This window comes from Mya arenaria, chromosome 4 (assembly GCF_026914265.1).
Source record: "Mya arenaria isolate MELC-2E11 chromosome 4, ASM2691426v1".
In the NCBI taxonomy this organism is placed as follows: domain Eukaryota; kingdom Metazoa; phylum Mollusca; class Bivalvia; order Myida; family Myidae; genus Mya; species Mya arenaria.
In genome coordinates, this window is record NC_069125.1 from 44,215,841 (window position 1) to 44,236,922 (window position 21,082).

General features: G+C 42.5%; 1 protein-coding gene across 1 annotated transcript; it reads left to right on the top strand.

The window, feature by feature from the left end:
- Positions 1 to 1,301: 1,301 nt before the first annotated feature.
- Positions 1,302 to 19,314, top strand: LOC128232208 (protein shisa-5-like). Its single transcript, XM_052945624.1, has 4 exons — positions 1,302 to 1,427; positions 1,777 to 1,867; positions 6,323 to 6,459; positions 18,276 to 19,314. Exons 1-4 carry the CDS (start codon positions 1,385 to 1,387, stop codon positions 18,491 to 18,493), a joined length of 489 nt encoding a protein of 162 aa, XP_052801584.1. The 5' UTR covers positions 1,302 to 1,384; the 3' UTR covers positions 18,494 to 19,314.
- Positions 19,315 to 21,082: the final 1,768 nt, after the last annotated feature.

The following is a 21,082-nucleotide window of genomic DNA, read 5'->3' on the forward strand; positions in this document are numbered from 1 at the left end:
GTTTGTATATTCTCTGACTATCTGTTTTTGTGATCTCTGAGTCTCTGTTTGTGTTATCATTGCGTCTCTGCTTGTGTTATCTCTGCGTCTCTGCTTGTGTTGTCTCAGAGTCTCTGTTTGTGTTATATATTGTTTCTGTTTGTTTTATCTCCGAGTCTCTGTTTATGTTATGTCTGAGTCTATGTATGTGTTATCTCTCAGTTAATGTTTGTTTTATCTCTGAGTCCCTTTTGTGTTACGTCTGAGTCTCTGTTTGTGTTATCTCTGAGTCTCCGTTTGTGTGATCTCTGTGTCTCTGTTTATATTATCTCTGAGTCAATGTTTTTGTTATCTCTGTATCAATGTTTATGTAGGCTGTGTGTGTGTGTCATGTGATTTTTTGAGTCTCTCGTTAAGTGTTTGTCAACGACCCGTGAGTATGCGACTCAGATAAAAAGTTACAATATAATTATGTTGTTAAATTGCAAGTATGCTAAAAATTGATGCATGCATTACAAACAATCAGGTCTACAATCAGGCTAACATATTTTGTCAAAATAAGTTTTATTAGAGATAATTTGAAACATATAAGACTTCAGTGTTTCGAGTCTGAGTCTGAAATTTGAACTCCAGACGTTTGTGAATACGGACCCAATGTTTTCAGTTGAGCGTGATCCCATTTTTTTAGTATTTAGTATACACATTTTTTTATGCTTTACCTTGATGAGTATCATTTGCTTTTGAGGTTGTTTTTTGAATTCAGGTTGCTTGGCCGGTATTTATCAAACATTTTAAGTCATTACCTAACGACACTTTCTGAAGTCAAGTATCGCCCGGGTAAGATGTTTTATGAATATCTGATATCTGGCACTGGCCCAATTAAATTACAATAAACGTCTCTAGTTCCATATGACAAGATTTAGCTAAGCTCACTATTTCGTTTTGGAATAATTTGTACAAAATTTACATTCTTAATAGATTTTTAATCTTATAAGGAAAACTTTGTTTTGATAATGACCATAAACTAATTTTATTTAGAAAATTGATAATAAGTTAGGCATTTGGCTTGTTATGCTAAAGAACGTTCGAAAACATGTTGGTAATTTATTTATGTCGTATACGGTTATACGAAAGTCTTATTTTTAAACTGATGCCTTTATCCTCATCGTAATGTTTATTGTTTATTATCAGAAGCGTGTGTTTGTTCAAACCAGGACGTGTATGAAACAAGCTAAGAAGTTTATCAAATCTAAATTCAATACGTATAAAGATCGATACGCTGAAATTTGAAAGTAAGTCCATCTTATCAATATGGTTTAAAGCTTATATAAAGCCTTGCGTTCGTTATCGGTTGAAACAAGGGTTTGTGTGTTACTGTGAAAAAGAGAAGTGAAAGAAAAAAAGAATGATCAAAATCATTTTGTCAGTTTTGATAGGGCTCAGTGGAGGTAATTATACGATCCAATATGTTTTGATGGTGACAATTAAAAATAGATTTTTTTTATGTGGGATAATATATAAAAAATACTATGGAGGTATAATTCATAATACACAGTTGATGAACGCGGCATACACGCAGTCTTCTTTCTGTGTTATTTCAGTGTATGGATCTGTGCAGTAAGGATTAACATATATATCAGAATTTATGATAATTTATGAAATAATACGTTTATTTTTTGATTTCCTTAGACAAGGAGATTACATTAGAACTATAAATGAGATAAAATTTGAGGTTGATATTTATATAAGACCCAGTGATCCTAATAATCTAGTATCCAGATTGACATTATATTACAGTGTATGGCTTTCAAGTTTGCCACAGAGACTGGTCTCAAACCATCTATTATTGTGAGGATGATCAGTTTTGTTGCGGAAAAGATCAATGTTGGTGAGAAAATTTAAGTTTTTTTGAAAAAAAGACCGAGGGCTGTGTATTGGTATAGGTGTCCGTCTCTCACACAAGAGGTTGTGGGTTCGATCCCAACCAGGCTAAGAGTTGTATCGTTGTCCGCCTCTCAAACAAGAGATTGTGGGTTAGATCCCACGCAGGGTAAGACTTGTCTAGTAGTATAGGTGTCCGCCTCTCAAACAAGAGATTGTGGGTTAGATCCCACGCAGGGTAAGACTTGTCTAGTAGTATAGTTGTCCGCCTCTCAAACAAGAAGTTGTGGGTTAGACCCCACCCAGGGTGAGAGTTGTCTAGTAGTATAGTTGTCCGCCTCTCAAACAAGAAGTTGTGGGTTAGATCCCACCCAGGGTGAGAGTTGTCTAGTTGTATAGGTGTCCGCCTATCACAAGAAGTTGTGGGTTAGATCCCACCCAGGGTGAGAGTTGTCTAGTTGTATCGTTGTCCGCCTCTCACACAAGAAGTTGTGGGTTAGATCCCACCCAGGGTAAGACTTGTCTAGTAGTATAGGTGTCCGCCTCTCAAACAAGAAGTTGTGGGTTAGATCCCACCCAGGGTAAGACTTGTCTAGTAGTATAGTTGTCCGCCTCTCACACAAGAGGTTGTGGGTTAGATCCCACCCAGGGTAAGACTTGTCTAGTAGTATAGTTGTCCGCGTCTCAAACAAGAGGTTGTAGGTCAGATCCCACCCAGGGTGAAAGTTGTCTACTGGTATTGTTGTCCGCCTCTCACACAAGAGGTTGTGGATTCTATCCCAACCAGGATGAGAGTTGTCTACTGGTATTGTTGTCCGCCTCTCACACAAGAGGTTGTGGATTCTATCCCAACCAGGATGAGAGTTGTCTACTGGTATTGTTGTCCGCCTCTCACACAAGAGGTTGTGGATTCTATCCCAACCAGGATGAGAGTTGTCTAGTAGTATAGTTGTCCGCCTCTCAAACAAGAGGTTGTGGGTTAGATCCTACCCGAGGTAAGAGTTGTCTAGTTGTATAGTTGTCCGCCTCTCAAACAAGAAGTTGTGGGTTAGATCCCACCCAGAGTGAAAGTTGTCTAGTAGTATAGGTGTCCTCCTCTCTAACAAGAGGTTGTGGGTTAGATCTCACCCAGGGTGAGAGTTGTCTAGTTGTATAGGTGTCCGCCTCTCACACAAGAGGTTGTGGGTTCGATCCCAACCAGGATGAGAGTTGTCTAGTAGTATAGGTGTCCGCCTCTCACACAAGAGGTTGTGGGTTCGATCCCACCCAGGGTAAGACTTATTTAGTTGTATAGGTGTCCGCCTCTCACACAAGAGGTTGTGGGATCGATCCCAACCAGGGTGAGAGTTGTCTAGTTGTATAGGTGTCCGCCTCTCAAACAAGAGGTTGTGGGTTAGATCCCACCCAGGGTGAGAGTTGTCTAGTTGTATAGTTGTCCGCCTCTCAAACAAGAGGTTGTGGGTTGGGTGGGAAAGTTGTCTAGTAGTATAGGTGTCCTCCTCTCAAACAAAAGGTTGTGGGTTAGATCCCACCCAGGGTAAGACTTGTCTAGTAGTATAGGTGTCCGCCTATCACACAAGAAGTTGTGGGTTAGATCCCACCCAGGGTAAGACTTGTCTAGTAGTATAGGTGTCCGCCTCTTAAACAAGAAGTTTTGGGGTCGATCCCAACCAGGGTGAAAGTTGTCTAGTAGTATAGGTGTCCGCCTCTCAAACAAGTGGTTGTGGGTTAGATCTCAACCAGGGTGTGAGTTGTCTAGTAGTATAAGTGTCTGCCTCTCAAACAAGAGGTTGTGGGATCGATCCCACCCATGGTGAGAGTTGTCTAGTTGTATAGGTGTCCGCCCCTCAAACAAGAAGTTGTGGGTTAGACCCCACCCAGGGTGAGAGTTGTCTAGTAGTATAGTTGTCCGCCTCTCAAACAAGAAGTTGTGGGTTTGATCCCACCCAGGGTAAGACTTGTCTAGTAGTATAGTTGTCCGCCTCTCAAACAAAAGGTTGTGGGTTAGATCACACCCAGGGTGAAAGTTGTCTAGTAGTATAGTTGTCCGCCTCTCAAACAAGAGGTTGTGGGTTAGATCCCAACCAGGGTGAGAGTTGTCTAGTAGTATAGGTGTCCGCCTATCACAAGAAGTTTTGGGATCGATCCCAACCTGGGTGAGAGTTGTCTAGTAGTATAGTTGTCCGCCTCTCAAACAAAAGGTTGTGGGTTAGATCCCACCCAGGGTGAAAGTTGTCTAGTAGTATAGGTGTCCGCCTCTCACACAAGAGGTTGTGGGTTAGATCCCACCCAGGGTGAGAGTTGTCTAGTAATATAGTTGTCCGCCTCTCATACAAGAGGTTGTGGGTTAGATTCTATCCAGGGTGAAAGTTGTCTAGTAGTATAGGTGTCCGCCTCTCAAACAAGAGGTTGTGGGTTAGATCCCACCCAGGGTGAGAGTTGTCTAGTAGTATAGTTGTCCGCCTCTCACACAAGAGGTTGTGGGTTAGATCCCACCCAGGGTAAGACTTGTCTAGTAGTATAGTTGTCCGCCTCTCATACAAGAAGTTGTGGGTTAGATCCCACCCAGGGTGAGAGTTGTCTAGTTGTATAGGTGTCCGCCTATCACAAGAAGTTGTGGGATCGATCCCAACCAGGGTGAGAGTTGTCTAGTAGTATAGTTGTCCGCCTCTCACACAAGAGGTTGTGGGTTCGACCCAACCAGGATGAGAGTTGTCTAGTAGTATAGGTGTCTGCCTCTCACACAAGAGGTTGTGGGTTCGATCCCACCCATGGTGAGAGTTGTCTAGTTGTATAGGTGTCCGCCCCTCAAACAAGAAGTTGTGGGTTAGGTCCCAACCAGGGTAAGACTTGTCTAGTAGTATAGGTGTCCGCCTCTCGAACAAGAGATTGTGGGTTAGTTCCCAACCCGGGTAAGACTTGTCTAGTAGTATAGGTGTCCGCCTCTCAAACAAGAAGTTGTGGGTTAGACCCCACCCAGGGTGAGAGTTGTCTAGTAGTATAGTTGTCCGCCTCTCAAACAAGAAGTTGTGGGTTAGATCCCACCCAGGGTAAGACTTGTCTAGTAGTATAGTTGTCCGCCTCTGAAACAAAAGGTTGTGGGTTAGATCCCACCCAGGGTGAAAGTTGTCTAGTAGTATAGTTGTCCGCCTCTCAAACAAGAGGTTGTGGGTTAGATCCCAACCAGGGTGAGAGTTGTCTAGTAGTATAGGTGTCCGCCTATCACAAGAAGTTTTGGGATCGATCCCAACCTGGGTGAGAGTTGTCTAGTAGTATAGTTGTCCGCCTCTCAAACAAAAGGTTGTGGGTTAGATCCCACCCAGGGTGAAAGTTGTCTAGTAGTATAGGTGTCCGCCTCTCACACAAGAGGTTGTGGGTTAGATCCCACCCAGGGTGAGAGTTGTCTAGTAATATAGTTGTCCGCCTCTCATACAAGAGGTTGTGGGTTAGATTCTATCCAGGGTGAAAGTTGTCTAGTAGTATAGGTGTCCGCCTATCACAAGAAGTTTTGGGATCGATCCCAACCAGGGTGAGAGTTGTCTAGTAGTATAGTTGTCCGCCTCTCAAACAAGAAGTTGTGGGTTAGATCCCACCCAGGGTGAGAGTTGTCTAGTTGTATAGTTGTCCGCCTCTCAAACAAGAAGTTGTGGGTTAGATCCCACCCAGGGTAAGACTTGTCTAGTAGTATAGTTGTCCGCCTCTCAAACAAGAGGCTGTGGGTTATATCCCACCCAGGGTGAGAGTTGTCTAGTTGTATAGGTGTCCGCCTCTCACACAAGAGGTTGTGGGTTAGATCCCAACCCGGGTAAGACTTGTCTAGTGGTATAGTTGTCCGCCTCTCACACAAGAGGTTGTGGGTTCGATTCTCGCTATTTGTGCGGTCTCATTAATACCCAAAACGGACATCAGCACTTGTTACTACCCAGGAAATGGAGTGGATCTTGAATTTTATAAGCTTAAGCAGCTGTCAATTCAGCTTAGACAAATTAGTATGAATACAGAATTAAGATGAATTTTCGGAAACTTTCTAGCATTTCATATGATATAGCGTTTAATACTTCTCAAAATTAACACGTCTGCTATGCATATGATTTGTGTTAAACATGTTTCACGACTATAAATGAATCCGAATAAAATAAAATGAATCGAAAAATAAATAAAGCTGAAAACGCACAAATATTAAATGATTGGTGAGTGCTTAAAGATATCATGTGATCAACTATGAACTCATTAGGTAAAAAAACCATGTGTGTACCTTTCTTTAAAATCAAACACGTAATCCTTCATAAAAACCATTGGTTTCGATATTCATTCATTCTTTTCAGTAAGTTAAAACATTTGTATTATTTAAGGTATACCTTATTTGGGAGCAAGATTGCATTTTTTAAAAATCGTACTTCTCATAGAAATATTGTGCTCAGACATAAAAAGAAACCCTCTTATTATTTTCTTCCCAACCCAGCCACCCGTTTTCGGTAGCGGCGATAATCGGGTCAGTGATTGGAGGGATTATCCTGCTGAGCTTCGTGATCGCCTGTATTTGTGTTTGTGTGCAGAAAAGCAACACCAAAACAGGAAGGGTGGTACAACCACAACAGGGTGGGTATTGTGATGTTGTAAAGTTTCGTATAACTACTAGCTAACTCAATGTTGACCTGGCCCAAATTTCTCGAAATATGTTAGGCTTAAGAGGCTTAAATTGCTTATTTCAATTAGTCAAAATACTTAAATTCAATTTTGATCAATGAAAAGTGGTTAATTGTCATTATCATATAGATAATCCCCTATCTAACGTGAAAAAAAAACTCTTAAAGAAGTGGATAGTACGCAAATTATTGAAACAAATAAATAATTACCTCAGCTTAATCCTGTTATGAGGGACTTAAGAAGTTTCGTGAAATTGGGGCCTCAGCTCGTTTACTTACAAATATATGGAATCAATGTAAGCGAAATGGTCATGTCAATTAATATCTGTGTACAGAAACTCATAAGGAAACCAGGAAAGGTAATACGACTGCAGAATTATAAGTAGCGTGTCTTTGCTACCGTTCTAAAACTGTTACCCCAATAATTAGTGTTGATGTAACCGACTTATACTTTTTATGTTACTGACGCCCGATTTAAATTGAAATAAAGAGCAAATATACACACTGCAATAACTTTATGAATGATGTATGAGGTAATTTCAGTAATATATATTATAAATTTGATTCAATAAGCTATCATTTAGGTAAACAAACTAGTAAAAATTAAAAGGCATTAATTGATCTCGGGTGTTCTTTGTTCACATTGAAACAACATTTATCACTACATAGTGTCCATACACGTCCTCATATTGCGAATGTCGAACATCTTCAAACTACTTACTTTATCTAGATAGATTTATTTTATCTTCTAAAGGCAGTTTGGGCGTATTTCCAAAAATAAAATAAAAACGTGTATTATCAGTCTGTCTACTCATATGACCGGATTACATGATATAGATTTACACCTTGATATACAGATAGTAAATCTATTACGCGGAAGTACAAATAAATAGCAGAAAAAATGTTAGCCTATTGCAAAATTTATGCATCGGTATTTAAAAATGAAGTGTAATTTAATCGCACCGCAATGTACAAATATAACAAACACAAGGACATGCACGTAAAATGTTGTTGTGCATTCAGTGTATGATAAATCTTCAGACATACTTTCACTAGTAACCATGTACCCAAATGCCTTGCTGGCTATCGGTCCATTGGATACATCTTAATGATTCTTGATCAAAGTACTGCAATTAAGCTGTTTCTATGGAGACTGACAGTGTTATACAGTTCATGACTGTTGTACTAGGTGCTAGGGGCTCTGACAGTGTTATTCCTATCATGACTGCTAAACAAGGTGCTAGTGCCGCTGACAGTGTTATTCCTATCATGACTGCTAAACAAGGTGCTAGTGCCGCTGACAGTGTTATTCCTATCATGACTGCTAAACAAGGTGCTAGTGCCGCTGACAGTGTTATTCCTATCATGACTGCTAAACAAGGTGCTAGTGCCGCTGACAGTGTTATTCCTATCATGACTGCTAAACAAGGTGCTAGTGCCGCTGACAGTGTTATTCCTATCATGACTGCTAAACAAGGTGCTAGGGCCGCTGACAGTGTTATTCCTATCATGACTACTAAACAAGGTGTTATGGCCGCTGACAGTGTTATTCCTATCATGACTGCTAAACAAGGTGTAAGGGCCGCTGACAGTGTTATTCCTATCATGACTGCTAAACAAGGTGCTAGGGCCGCTGACAGTGTTATTCCTATCATGACTGCTAAACAAGGTGCTAGTGCCGCTGACAGTGTTATTCCTATCATGACTGCTAAACAAGGTGCTAGGGCCGCTGACAGTGTAATTCCTACCATGACTGCTAAACAAGGTGCTAGGGGCCGCTGCCAGTGTTATTCCTATCATGGCTGATAAACAAGGTGCTAGGGCCGCTGACAGTGTTATTCCTATCATGCTTGATAAACAAGGTGCTAGGGCCGCTGACAGTGTTATTCCTATCATGACTGCTAAACAAGGTGCTAGGGCCGCTGACAGTGTTATTTCTATCATGGCTGATAAACAAGGTGCTAGGGGCTCTGACAGTGTTATTCCTATCATGGCTGATAAACAAGGTGCTTGGACCGCTGACAGTGTTATTCCTATCATGGGTGATAAACAAGGTGCTAGGGCCGCTGACAGTGTTATTCCTATCATGACTGCTAAACAAGGTGCTAGGGACGCTGACAGTGTTATTCCTATCATGGCTGATAAACAAGGTGCTAGGGGCTCTGACAGTGTTATTCCTATCATGGCTGATAAACAAGGTGCTAGGGCCGCTGACAGTGTTATTCCTATCATGGCTGATAAACAAAGTGCTAGGGCCGCTGACAGTGTTATTCCTATCATGGCTGATAAACAAGGTGGTAGGGCCGCAGACAGTGTTATTCCTATCATGACTGCTAAACAACGTGTTAGGGCCGCTGACAGTGTTATTCCTATCATGGCTGATAAACAAGGTGCTAGGGGCTCTGACAGTGTTATTCATATCATGACTGCTAAACAAGGTGCTAGGGCCGCTGACAGTGTTATTTCTATCATGGCTGATAAACAAAGTGCTAGGGCCGCTGACAGTGTTATTCCTATCATGGCTGATAAACAAGGTGGTAGGGCTGCAGACAGTGTTATTCCTATCATGGCTGATAAACAACGTGCTAGGGCCGCTGACAGTGTTATTCCTATCATGGCTGATAAACAAGGTGCTAGGGCCGCTGACAGTGTTATTCCTATCATGGCTGATAAACAAGGTGCTAGGGCCGCTGACAGTGTTATTCCTATCATGACTGATAAACAAGGTGCTAGGGCCGCTGACAGTGTTATTCCTATCATGACTGCTAAACAACGTGCTAGGGCCGCTGACAGTGTTATTCCTATCATGACTGCTAAACAAGGTGCTAGGGCCTCTGACAGTGTTATTCCTATCATGACTGCTAAACAAGGTGTAGGGCTGCTGACAGTGTTATTCCTACCATGACTGCTAAACAAGTTGCTAGGGGCCGCTGCCAGTGTTATTCCTATCATGGCTGATAAACAAGGTGCTAGGGCCGCTGACAGTGTTATTCCTATCATGCCTGATAAACAACGTGCTAGGGCCGCTGACAGTGTTATTCCTATCATGACTGCTAAACAAGGTGCTAGGGCCGCTGACAGTGTTATTCCTATCATGGCTGATAAACAAGGTGCTAGGGCCGCTGACAGTGTTATTCCTATCATGGCTGATAAACAAGGTGCTAGGGGCTCTGACAGTGGTATTCCTATCATGGCTGATAAACAATGTGCTAGGGCCGCTGACAGTGTTATTCCTATCATGGCTGATTAACAAGGTGCTAGGGCCGCTGACAGTGTTATTCCTATCATGACTGCTAAACAAGGTGCTAGGGCCGCTGACAGTGTTATTCCTATCATGACTGCTAAACAAGGTGCTAGGGCCGCTGACAGTGTTATTCTTATCATGGCTGATAAACAAGGTGCTTGGGCCGCTGACAGTGTTATTCCTATCATGGCTGATAAACAAGGTGCTAGGGCCGCTGACAGTGTTATTCCTATCATGGCTGATAAACAAGGTGCTAGGGACGCTGACAGTGTTATTCCTATCATGACTGCTAAACAAGGTGCTAAGGCCGCTGAGAGTGTTATTCCTATCATGACTGCTAAACAAGGTGCTAGGGCCGCTAACAGTGTTATTCCTATCATGGCTGATAAACAAGGTGCAAGGGGCTCTGACAGTGTTATTCCTATCATGGCTGATAAACAAGGTGCTTGGGCCGCTGACAGTGTTATTCCTATAATGGCTGATAAACAAGGTGCTAGGGCCGCTGACAGTGTTATTCCTATCATGTCTGATAAACAAGGTGCTAGGGACGCTGACAGTGTTATTCCTATCATGACTGCTAAACAAGGTGATAGGGACGCTGACAGTGTTATTCCTATCATGGCTGCTAAACAAGGTGCTAGGGCCGCTGACAGTGTTATTCCTATCATGGCTGATAAACAAGGTGCTAGGGCCGCTGACAGTGTTATTCCTATCATGGCTGCTAAACAAGGTGCTAGTGCCGTTGACAGTGTTATTCCTATCATGACTGCATAACAAGGTGCTAGTGCCGTTAACAGTGTTATTCCTATCATGACTGCTAAACAAGGTGCTAGGGGCTCTGACAGTGTTATTCCTATCATGACTGCTAAACAAGGTGCTAAGGCCGCTGACAGTGTTATTCCTATCATGGCTGATAAACAAAGTGCTAGGGCCGCTGACAGTGTTATTCCTATCATGGCTCATAAACAAGGTGGTAGGGCCTCAGACAGTGTATTCCTATCATGACTGCTAAAAAACGAGCTAGGGCCGCTGACAGTGTTATTCCTATCATGGCTGATAAACAAGGTGCTAGGGCCGCTGACAGTGTTATTCCTATCATGACTGATAAACAAGGTGCTAGGGCCGCTGACAGTGTTATTCCTATCATGGCTGATAAACAAGGTGCTAGGGGCTTTGACAGTGTTATTCCTATCATGGCTGATAAACAAGGTGCTAGGGTCGCTGACAGTGTTATTCCTATCATGGATGATAAACAACGTGCTAGGGCCGCTGACAGTGTTATTCCTATCATGACTGCTAAACAAGGTGGTAGGGCCGCTGACAGTGTTATTCCTATCACGACTGGTATACAAGGTGCTAGGGTCGCTGACAGTGTTATCCCTATCATGACTGCTTAACAAGGTGCTAGGGCCGCTGACAGTGTTATTCCTATCATGACTGCTAAACAAGGTGCAAGGGCCGCTGACAGTGTTATTCCTATCATGACTGCTAAACAAGGTGTTAGGGCCGCAGACAGTGTTATTCCTATCATGACTGCTAAACAAGGTGCTAGGGCCGCTGACAGTGTTATTCCTATCATGACTGCTAAACAAGGTGCTAGGGCCGCTGACAGTGTTATTCCTATCATGACTGCTAAACAAGGTGTTAGGGCCGCTGACAGTGTTATTCCTATCATGACTGCTAAACAAGGTGCTAGGGCCGCAGACAGTGTTATTCCTATCATGACTGCTAAACAAGGTGTTAGGGCCGCTGACAGTGTTATTCCTATCATGACTACTAAACAAGGTGTTAGGGCCGCTGACAGTGTTATTCCTATCATGACTGCTAAACAAGGTGTTAGGGCCGCTGACAGTGTTATTCCTATCATGACTGCTAAACAAGGTGTTAGGGTCGCTGACAGTGTTATTCCTATCATGACTGCTAAACAAGGTGCTAGGGCCGCTGACAGTGTTATTCCTATCATGACTGATAAACAAGGTGCTAGGGCCGCTGACAGTGTTATTCCTATCATGACTGCTAAACAAGGTGCTAGGGGCTCTGACAGTGTTATTCCTATCATGACTGCTGATCAAGGTACTAGGGCTGCTTACAGTGTTAATCCTATCATGGCTGATAAACAAAGTGCTAGGGCCACTGACAGTGTTATTCCTATCATGGCTGATAAACAAGGTGGTAGGGCCGCTGACAGTGTTATTCCTATCATGACTGCTAAACAACGTGCTAGGGCCGCTGACAGTGTTATTCCTATCATGGCTGATAAACAAGGTGCTAGGGCCGCTGACAGTGTTATTCCTATCATGACTGATAAACAAGGTGCTAGGGCCGCTGACAGTGTTATTCCTATCATGACTGCTAAACAAGGTGCTAGGGGCTCTGACAGTGTTATTCCTATCATGACTGCTGATCAAGGTACTAGGGCCGCTTACAGTGTTAATCCTATCATGGCTGATAAACAAAGTGCTAGGGCCACTGACAGTGTTATTCCTATCATGGCTGATAAACAAGGTGGTAGGGCCGCAGACAGTGTTATTCCTATCATGACTGCTAAACAACGTGCTAGGGCCGCTGACAGTGTTATTCCTATCATGACTGCTAAACAAGGTGTTATGGCCGCTGACAGTGTTATTCCTATCATGACTGCTAAACAAGGTGCTAGGGCCGCTGACAGTGTTATTCCTATCATGACTGCTAAACAAGGTGCTAGGGCCGCTGACAGTGTTATTCCTATCATGACTGCTAAACAAGGTGCTAGGGCCGCTGACAGTGTTATTCCTATCATGACTGCTAAACAAGATGTTATGGCCGCTGACAGTGTTATTCCTATCATGACTGCTAAACAAGGTGCTAGGGCCGCTGACAGTGTTATTCCTATCATGACTGCTAAACAAGGTGTTAGGGCCGCTGACAGTGTTATTCCTACCATGACTGCTAAACAAGGTGCTAGGGGCCGCTGCCAGTGTAATTCCTATCATGGTTGATAAACAAGGTGCTAGGGCCGCTGACAGTGTTATTCCTATCATGCCTGATAAACAAGGTGCTAACAGTGTTAGTCCTATCATGACTGCTAAACAAGGTGCTAGGGCCGCTGACAGTGTTAGTCCTATCATGACTGCTAAACAAGGTGCTTGGGCCGCTGACAGTGTTAGTCCTATCATGACTGCTAAACAAGGTGCTAGGGCCGCTGACAGTGTAATTCCTATCATGACTGCTAAACAAGGTGCTAGGGCCGCTGACAGTGTTATTCCTATCAAGACTGCTAAACAAGGTGCTTGGGCCGCTGACAGTGTTAGTCTTATCATGACTGCTAAACAAGTTGCTAGGGCCGCTGACAGTGTAATTCCTATCATGCCTGTTAAACAAGATGCTTGGTCGGCTGACAGTGCAATTCTTATCATTACTGCTAAACAAGGTACTAGGGCCACTGACAGTGTTATTCCTATCATGGCTGCTAAACAAGGTGCTAGGGGCTCTGACAGTGTTATTCCTATCATGGCTGATAAACAACGTGCTAGGGCCGCTGACAGTGTTATTCCTATGATGACTGCTAAACAAGGTGCTAGGGGCTCTCACAGTGTGCTTCCTATCATGACTGCTAAACAAGGTGCTAGGGCCACTGACAGTGTAATTCGTACCATGACTGCTAAACAAGGTGCTAGGGCCGTTGCCAGTGTTATTCGTATCATGACTGCTAAACAAGGTGCTAGGGCCGCTGCTGGTGTTATTCCTATCATGGCTGCAAAACAAGGTGCTTGGGCCGCTGACAGTGTTATTCCTATCATGGATGCTAAACAACGTGCTAGGGCCGCTGAGAATGTTATTCCTATCATGGCTGATAAACAAGGTGCTAGGGGCTCTGACAGTGTTATTCCTATAATGACTGCTAAACAAGGTGCTAGGGCCGCTGACAGTGTTATTCCTATCATGGCTGCTAAACAAGGTGCTACTGGCTCTGACAGTGTTATTCCTATCATGACTGCTAAACAAGGTGCTAGGGCCGCTGACAGTGTTATTCCTATCATGACTGCTAAACAAGGTACTAGGGCCGCTAACAGTGTTATTCCTACCATGACTGCTAAACAAGGTACTAGGGCCGCTGACAGTGTTATTCCTACCATGACTGCTAAACAAGGTAGTAGGGCCGTTGACAGTTTTAATCCTATCATGAGGTGCTAGGGCCGCTGACAGTAGTATCCCTATCATGACTGCTAAAGAAGGTGCTAGGGTCTCTGACAGTGTTTTTCCTATCATGACTGCTTAACAAGGTGCTAGGGTCGCTGACAGTGTTATTCCTATCATGACTGCTAAACAAGGTGCTAGGGGCTCTGACAGTGTTATTCCTATCATGACTGCTAAACAAGGTGCTAGGGCCGCTGACAGTGTTATTCCTATCATGGCTGCTAAACAAGGTGCTAGTGCCGCGAACAGTGTTATTCCTATCATGACTGCTAAACAATGTGCTAGGACCACTGACAGTGTAATTCATATCATGACTGCTAAACAAGGTGCTAGGGCCGCTGCCAGTGTTATTCGTATCATGACTGCTAAACAACGTGCTAGGGCCGCTGAGAGTGTTATTCCTATCATGGCCGCAAAACAAGGTGCTTGGGCCGCTGACAGTGTTATTCCTATCATGGCTGCTAAACAAGGTGCTAGGGCCGCTGACAGTGTTATTCCTATCATGGCTGCTAAACAAGGTGCTAGGGGCTCTGACAGTGTTATTCCTATAATGACTGCTAAACAAGGTGCTAGGGCCGCTAACAGTGTTATTCCTATCATGGCTGCTAAACAAGGTGCTACGAGCTCTGACAGTGTTATTCCAATAATAACTGCTAAACAAGGTGCTAGGGCCGCTAACAGTATTATTTCTCTCATGACTGCTAAACAAGGTGCTAGGGGCTCTAACAGTGTTATTCCTATCATGACTGCTAAACAAGGTGCTAGGGTCGCTGACAGTGTTATTCCTATCACGACTGCTAAACAAGGTGCTAGGGGCTCTGACAGTATTATTCCTATCATGACTGTTAAACAAGGTGCTAGGGCCGCTGACAGTGTTATTCCTATCATGGCTGCTAAACAAGGTGCTAGGGGCTCCCACAGTGTTATTCCTAACACGATTGCTAAACAAGGTGCTAGGGCCGCTAACAGTGTTATTCGTATCATAACTGCTAAACAATGTGCTAGGGGCTCTGACAGTGTTATCCCTATCAAGACTGCTATACAAGGTGATAATTTCGCTGACAATGTTATTACTATCACGACCGCTTAACAAGGTGCTAGGGCCGCTGACAGTGTTATTCCTATCATGACTGCTATACAAGGTGCTAATGCCGCTGACAGTGTTATTCCTATCATGACTGCTATACAAGGTGCTAGGGCCGCTGAAAGTGTTATCCCTATCGTAACTGCTATACAGGTTGCTAGGGCCGCTGACAATGTTATTCCTATCATGACTGCTAAACAATGTGCTAGTGCCGCTGACAGTGTTATTCCTATCATGACTGCTAAACAAGGTACTAGGGCCGCTGCCAGTGTTATTCCTACCATGACTGCTAAACAAGGTACTAGGGCCGCTAACAGTGTTATTCCTACCATGACTGCTAAACAAGGTAGTAGGGCCGTTGACAGTATTAATCCTATCATGAGGTGCTATGGCCGCTGACAGTGTTATTCCTATCATGACTGCTAAACAAGGCACTAGTGCCGCTGACAGTGTTATTCCTATTATTACTGGTAAACAAGGTGCTAGTGCCGCTAACAGTGTTATTCCTGTCATTGCTGCTAAACAAGGTGCTAGGGACGCTGACAGTGTTATTCATATCATGACTGCTAAACAAGGTACTAGGGCCGCTTAGCCAGTGTTAGTCCTAACTTGCCTGCTTAACAAGGTGCTAGGGCCACTGCCAGTGTTATTCCTATCATGACTGCTAAACAATGTGTTTGGGCCGCTGACAGTGTTAGTCCTATCATGACTGCTAAACAAGGTGCTAGGGCCGCTGACAGTGTTATTCCTATCCCGACTGCTGATCAAGGTGCTAGTGCCTCTGACAGTGTTATTCCTATCTCAACTGCTGATCAAGGTGCTAGGGCCGCTAACAGTCTTATTCCTATCAAGACTGCTAAACAAGGTGCTAGGGCCGTTGACAGTGTTATTCCTATCCCGACTGCTGATCAAGGTGCTAGAGCCGCTGACAGTGTTATTCCTATCTCGACTGCTGATCAAGGTGCTAGGGCCGCTGACAGTGTTATTCCTATCTCAACTGCTGATCAAGGTGCTAGGGCCGCTGACAGTGTTATTCCTATCTCGACTGCTGATCAAGGTGCTAGAGCCGCTGACAGTGTTATTCCTATCATGACTGCTGATCAAGGTGCTAGAGCCGCTGACAGTGTTATTCCTATCTCGACTGCTGATCAAGGTGCTAGAGCCGCTGACAGTGTTATTCCTATCATGACTGCTGATCAAGGTGCTAGGGCCGCTGACAGTGTTATTCCTATCTCGACTGCTGATCAAGGTGCTAGGGCCGCTGACAGTGTTATTCCTATCTCAACTGCTGATCAAGGTGCTAGGGCCGTTGACAGTGTTATTCCTATCTCGACTGCTGATCAAGGTGCTAGAGCCGCTGACAGTGTTATTCCTATCCCGACTGCTGATCAAGGTGCTAGGGCCGCTAACAGTCTTATTCCTATCCCGACTGCTGATCAAGGTGCTAGGGCCGCTGACAGTGTTATTCCTATCCCGACTGCTGATCAAGGTGCTAGGGCCGCTGACAGTGTTATTCCTATCTCGACTGCTGATCAAGGTGCTAGGGCCGCTGACAGTGTTATTCCTATCTCGACTGCTGATCAAGGTGCTAGGGCCGCTGACAGTGTTATTCCTATCCCGACTGCTGATCAAGGTGCTAGAGCCGCTGACAGTGTTATTCCTATCTCGACTGCTGATCAAGGTGCTAGGGCCGCTGACAGTGTTATTCCTATCCCGACTGCTGATCAAGGTGCTAGAGCCTCTGACAGTGTTATTCCTATCATGACTGCTGATCAAGGTGCTAGAGCCGCTGACAGTGTTATTCCTATCTCGACTGCTGATCAAGGTGCTAGGGCCGCTGACAGTGTTATTCCTATCATGACTGCTGATCAAGGTGCTAGGGCCGCTGACATTGTTATTCCTATCCCGACTGCTGATCAAGGTGCTAGAGCCGCTGACAGTGTTATTCCTATCATGACTGCTGATCAAGGTGCTAGGGCCGCTGACAGTGTTATTCCTATCATGACTGCTGATCAAGGTGCTAGGGCCGCTGACAGTGTTATTCCTATCATGACTGCTGATCAAGGTGCTAGAGCCGCTGACAGTGTTATTCCTATCTCGACTGCTGATCAAGGTGCTAGGGCCGCTGACATTGTTATTCCTATCCCGACTGCTGATCAAGGTGCTAGAGCCGCTGACAGTGTTATTCCTATCATGACTGCTGATCAAGGTGCTTGGGCCGCTGACAGTGTTATTCCTATCATGACTGCTGATCAAGGTGCTAGGGCCGCTGACAGTGTTATTCCTATCCCGACTGCTGATCAAGGTGCTAGAGCCGCTAACAGTCTTATTCCTATCCCGACTGCTGATCAAGGTGCTAGAGCCGCTGACAGTGTTATTCCTATCCCGACTGCTGATCAAGGTGCTAGAGCCGCTGACAGTGTTATTCCTATCCCGACTGCTGAACAAGGTGCTAGGGCCGCTGACATTGTTATTCCTATCCCGACTGCTTAACAAGGTGCTAGGGCCGCTGACATTGTTATTCCTATCCCGACTGCTGATCAAGTTGCTAGCAACGCTGACAGTGTTGCTCTTAATAAACAGTTTCAATCATACTGAGAGTGCTTTTTTAATACTCTTTTTTGTGATTTGCAGGATCTCTCTTTGTTATGTATTTAATATATGTGTTTAAGAGTTCCAGTTTTTGCATAAGAACTTTAGTATACACATCAGGACTTTGACCCATACACTTCTTTTAAGTACTTACATTTAGACTTATAAAACTTCTTATGCCATTTCTAAACTTATTTTGATTTCCTAAAGTTTTAACATTTACGTTCGTTCATTTGTATATGAATTGAAGTCAATGCACATGAAGTACTTAAGACATAATCAAGTTAGTAGATCATATGAGCAATGAGATGACTTTAATAAAGAAACGATTTAAGATGCTTCCTGAATACCGGCCGAATACTTGATTTGATATGGCAAGTGTGCAAAATAGACAAAAAAAATCCATAATCGATTCTACGCATGCTAATTCAAGAGTTTAAGTTGCTATGCACAGTGAATGACCCTCGCTTATGTTAATTTGTTAAAGCGGTTTTACCCTGGAGCTGAGAACTTCAGGGTAAAATCTGAAGATTTGGAAGCATAAACAACGATATTTTACCATTAAAATCTGAGCTACATTTTTAGTATATTGTATTTCAGTTTGAATATATGTGTTATCAATAAAAACATCATTTTTGTTTTAATAAACTAACGCAACACATCCTATTTTCAGGTGTTATGTTTGTGAACAGCTCGAGCTATCCACAACAGAACGGATATAGCCAGTATCCACCAACCTATTATCCACCCGCCAGCCAGTACCCACCATCATACAATGAGCCAAGCTACCAACCCCCAGCCTACAGCCAGGAAACACCCGGCAATAGCCAGACCGCATACCCACCACCGCCAGTGTTCAGCTCTGCACCGCCAAACAACCCCGACAAGTAGTATCTGTTGTTGCTCTACACTTGACTAGACTAGGTCACGTGTGGTTCTTGCCTCTCAAGGCGTTAACACATGTCTGATATAAATCAAAACCCTTTTCTAATGAAATGTACAAACTCAATCAATGTCTTACTATCTTTAGTGTTGCCGCTCATTTATAATAATAAAGAATGTTCTCAAAACCACACACCTTTTGACAATGAAATGTTGTATGTAAATGGAAAATGAAAACATCTTTTTTATCATCCTCTAGTGTTTCATATTCTTCACTCCATCATGGTTGCACTATCAATCAGACTAAGCTACATAATATAGCTATAGATATACATTTATTTTTATAGCTACGACTGCAACAGAAAGTACAGTTGTAGCTGTAATTTACAGCTGTAGCTACATTTGATGGGTCACAGTTGTTACATTGTTTTTTTTAGCAACTTGCTACGCATTTGTCTTTCTCATAGTCTTTCTCATAGTTTTAGCATCGTATATGTCTGACAAAGCATATCGTTCACAGTCTTATCCATTTTTTAGATGCTATAATTTATCTTAGTAATGTATCGAAAAAAAAGAAAAAAAATGTAATCAATATATTAATCCAGACTTTTTCTATTGGATTCTGGTAAATTATATACAGTTAAGTTTACATAAATTATTTAACATATAGCAAGTTGTTGACCATAACGAATGGTACATCTTGTTCTATCATGGTATTTGCATTTATTCAAACAAACAAGTGTTACTATTTCTGCATTATAATCCTCATTTTTTTTGTATTTATTCGCTTGTTAATTTGTTCTTGAAAATAAATACTACATAGTTTTAAACGCTGTTGTATGTGTTTTTCTTTTGCAGTACGAGGATTAACTATTTAAGAAACATTAGTTAGATAAGAGTAAATACATTGTCCCTTCAATACTCTGAGCATGTATTCACTATACATTTTGAAAATATAATTATCTATGATAAAATTCGTATATTGAGTTATAAAGGGGTGCCATCATCAGCTTGTCCGTCTGTCTGTACGTCTATCCCTCCATTTGCCTGTGCGTTTCAGATCACCAGAAACCCTAACCAGATCTGGTTTAACTTCACGTTTTAGTTTTTAGTTGGCGCCTTTTTAAATTTTAAATATTCCAATATGTAGCTTAGACTTGTCCACTTTGAACAATAAAATGTGAAGTACAGTGTGTTTTAAAATGTTTACTTTAATCGCCAACGAATTTTTAAATTTTAAAGGCCCTGAACATAGTATTTTTGAAAATTTGATCTTAAATAACAACTCATCCCTGCATAGATGAAGGTTACATGGTACTATAACGGCCGTATTTTAAAAAGGTTTGTCAAAGTGTTTTAAGAAACTAAGCTTTCAATCAAACTATGGTAAAAGACCGAAGGCTGGGCCCCGTAAGTGACTTCGAAATAAATGAACATTTGGTTGTATACATTATTTTTGTACCCTGTCTCGTGCATATTCATCTGGCAGAACAAGTGACATTGAGTCTGAGAACATGTGTAACATTGGTTCCTGACATATAACGACTGCTTTTAGGCAGGTCTATTTAGGATATGTATAACAGTGTAACTTTATGCTTAAACTGGCACATTTTTTTAAAACTATTTTCTTTATATGTGTGTGAATAAGTATCCCGTCTGTGGCATATCTATATATGTGTTTATTTTGTATACGCATACTTAAGGTACATAATAAATTAGTTATGTTTGTAATGTAATGGAATGAAATAGAAAACACAACTTACAATATAGTGTCCAAGGTATTCAAATAAATATCAGCATGTGTGTGCGGTGGTATTCTTATTATTCTTGTGATAGAGCCAGTTCACTTTAAATTATGTCGTCTTTTCTCTTTTAAACATCGGGAACATTTTACTCATATCCAAAAGGACCATGCAGTTTTCAACCATAACAGCTGGCCTCGTTTAAAAAAAAAACTACCATGTGTAAAGCACTGTGTGGTTGCCCTACAGGTCATCCCATACTCTGTCTAAAATGATGTCATTTGTTTGCTTATGGCTAAAGACCACAGTTATCTGCCCCCCGTTGACCAAGATCCGGATGTGAATACAGCAAAAAAGTGCTTGTGTCCAAATATCAATATTATATTAAAGTTGAATAAAAGAGAAGGTCTTTTTGCATAGAGCTTAACATAATTTGACACTGTATCGCAAAAAATAATAGTTTTTAGTGTAACAATTTGATAAATCATTGCCTGTCGAAGTATGTAAATTGGTTGTTTGTAGCATTATTCCGTCTTGACCTCAGGGTCATGTATAACTACTCAATTTTGTGAGAAAACACATTGGTCAACCCTATATTTTCTTGCGATTAAATGTTGTGTCTTGGATTGTTCTACAGCAGCCAGTTACTTGTTTTACAATGGGGACTGATTTAAAGTGAAAAGCCAGGTTTGTGTCTATATTAAACATATAGTAAAAATAACTGTGGCCTCAGGCCTTACTCTGCGAGGTCATTCGGTGATAGCGCTGTAGTCGATGCAATAGGCAACTTCAGAGGTACTCAGTCTCAATTAAAACGAGATGTTCATGCTTTAGACAGTTTTTTTGTTCCTCTTAA

What these genes read in the sequence shown, in the direction of transcription:
- LOC128232208 (XM_052945624.1), top strand. Translation starts at nt 1,385, where the DNA reads ATGATCAAAATCATTTTGTCAGTTTTGATAGGGCTCAGTGGAG. An exon ending in TTTGATAGGGCTCAGTGGAG is followed by an intron (nt 1,428 to 1,776) that starts GTAATTATACGA and finishes ATTATATTACAG; the next exon opens with TGTATGGCTTTCAAGTTTGC. An exon ending in GGTGGTACAACCACAACAGG is followed by an intron (nt 6,460 to 18,275) that starts GTGGGTATTGTG and finishes TCCTATTTTCAG; the next exon opens with GTGTTATGTTTGTGAACAGC.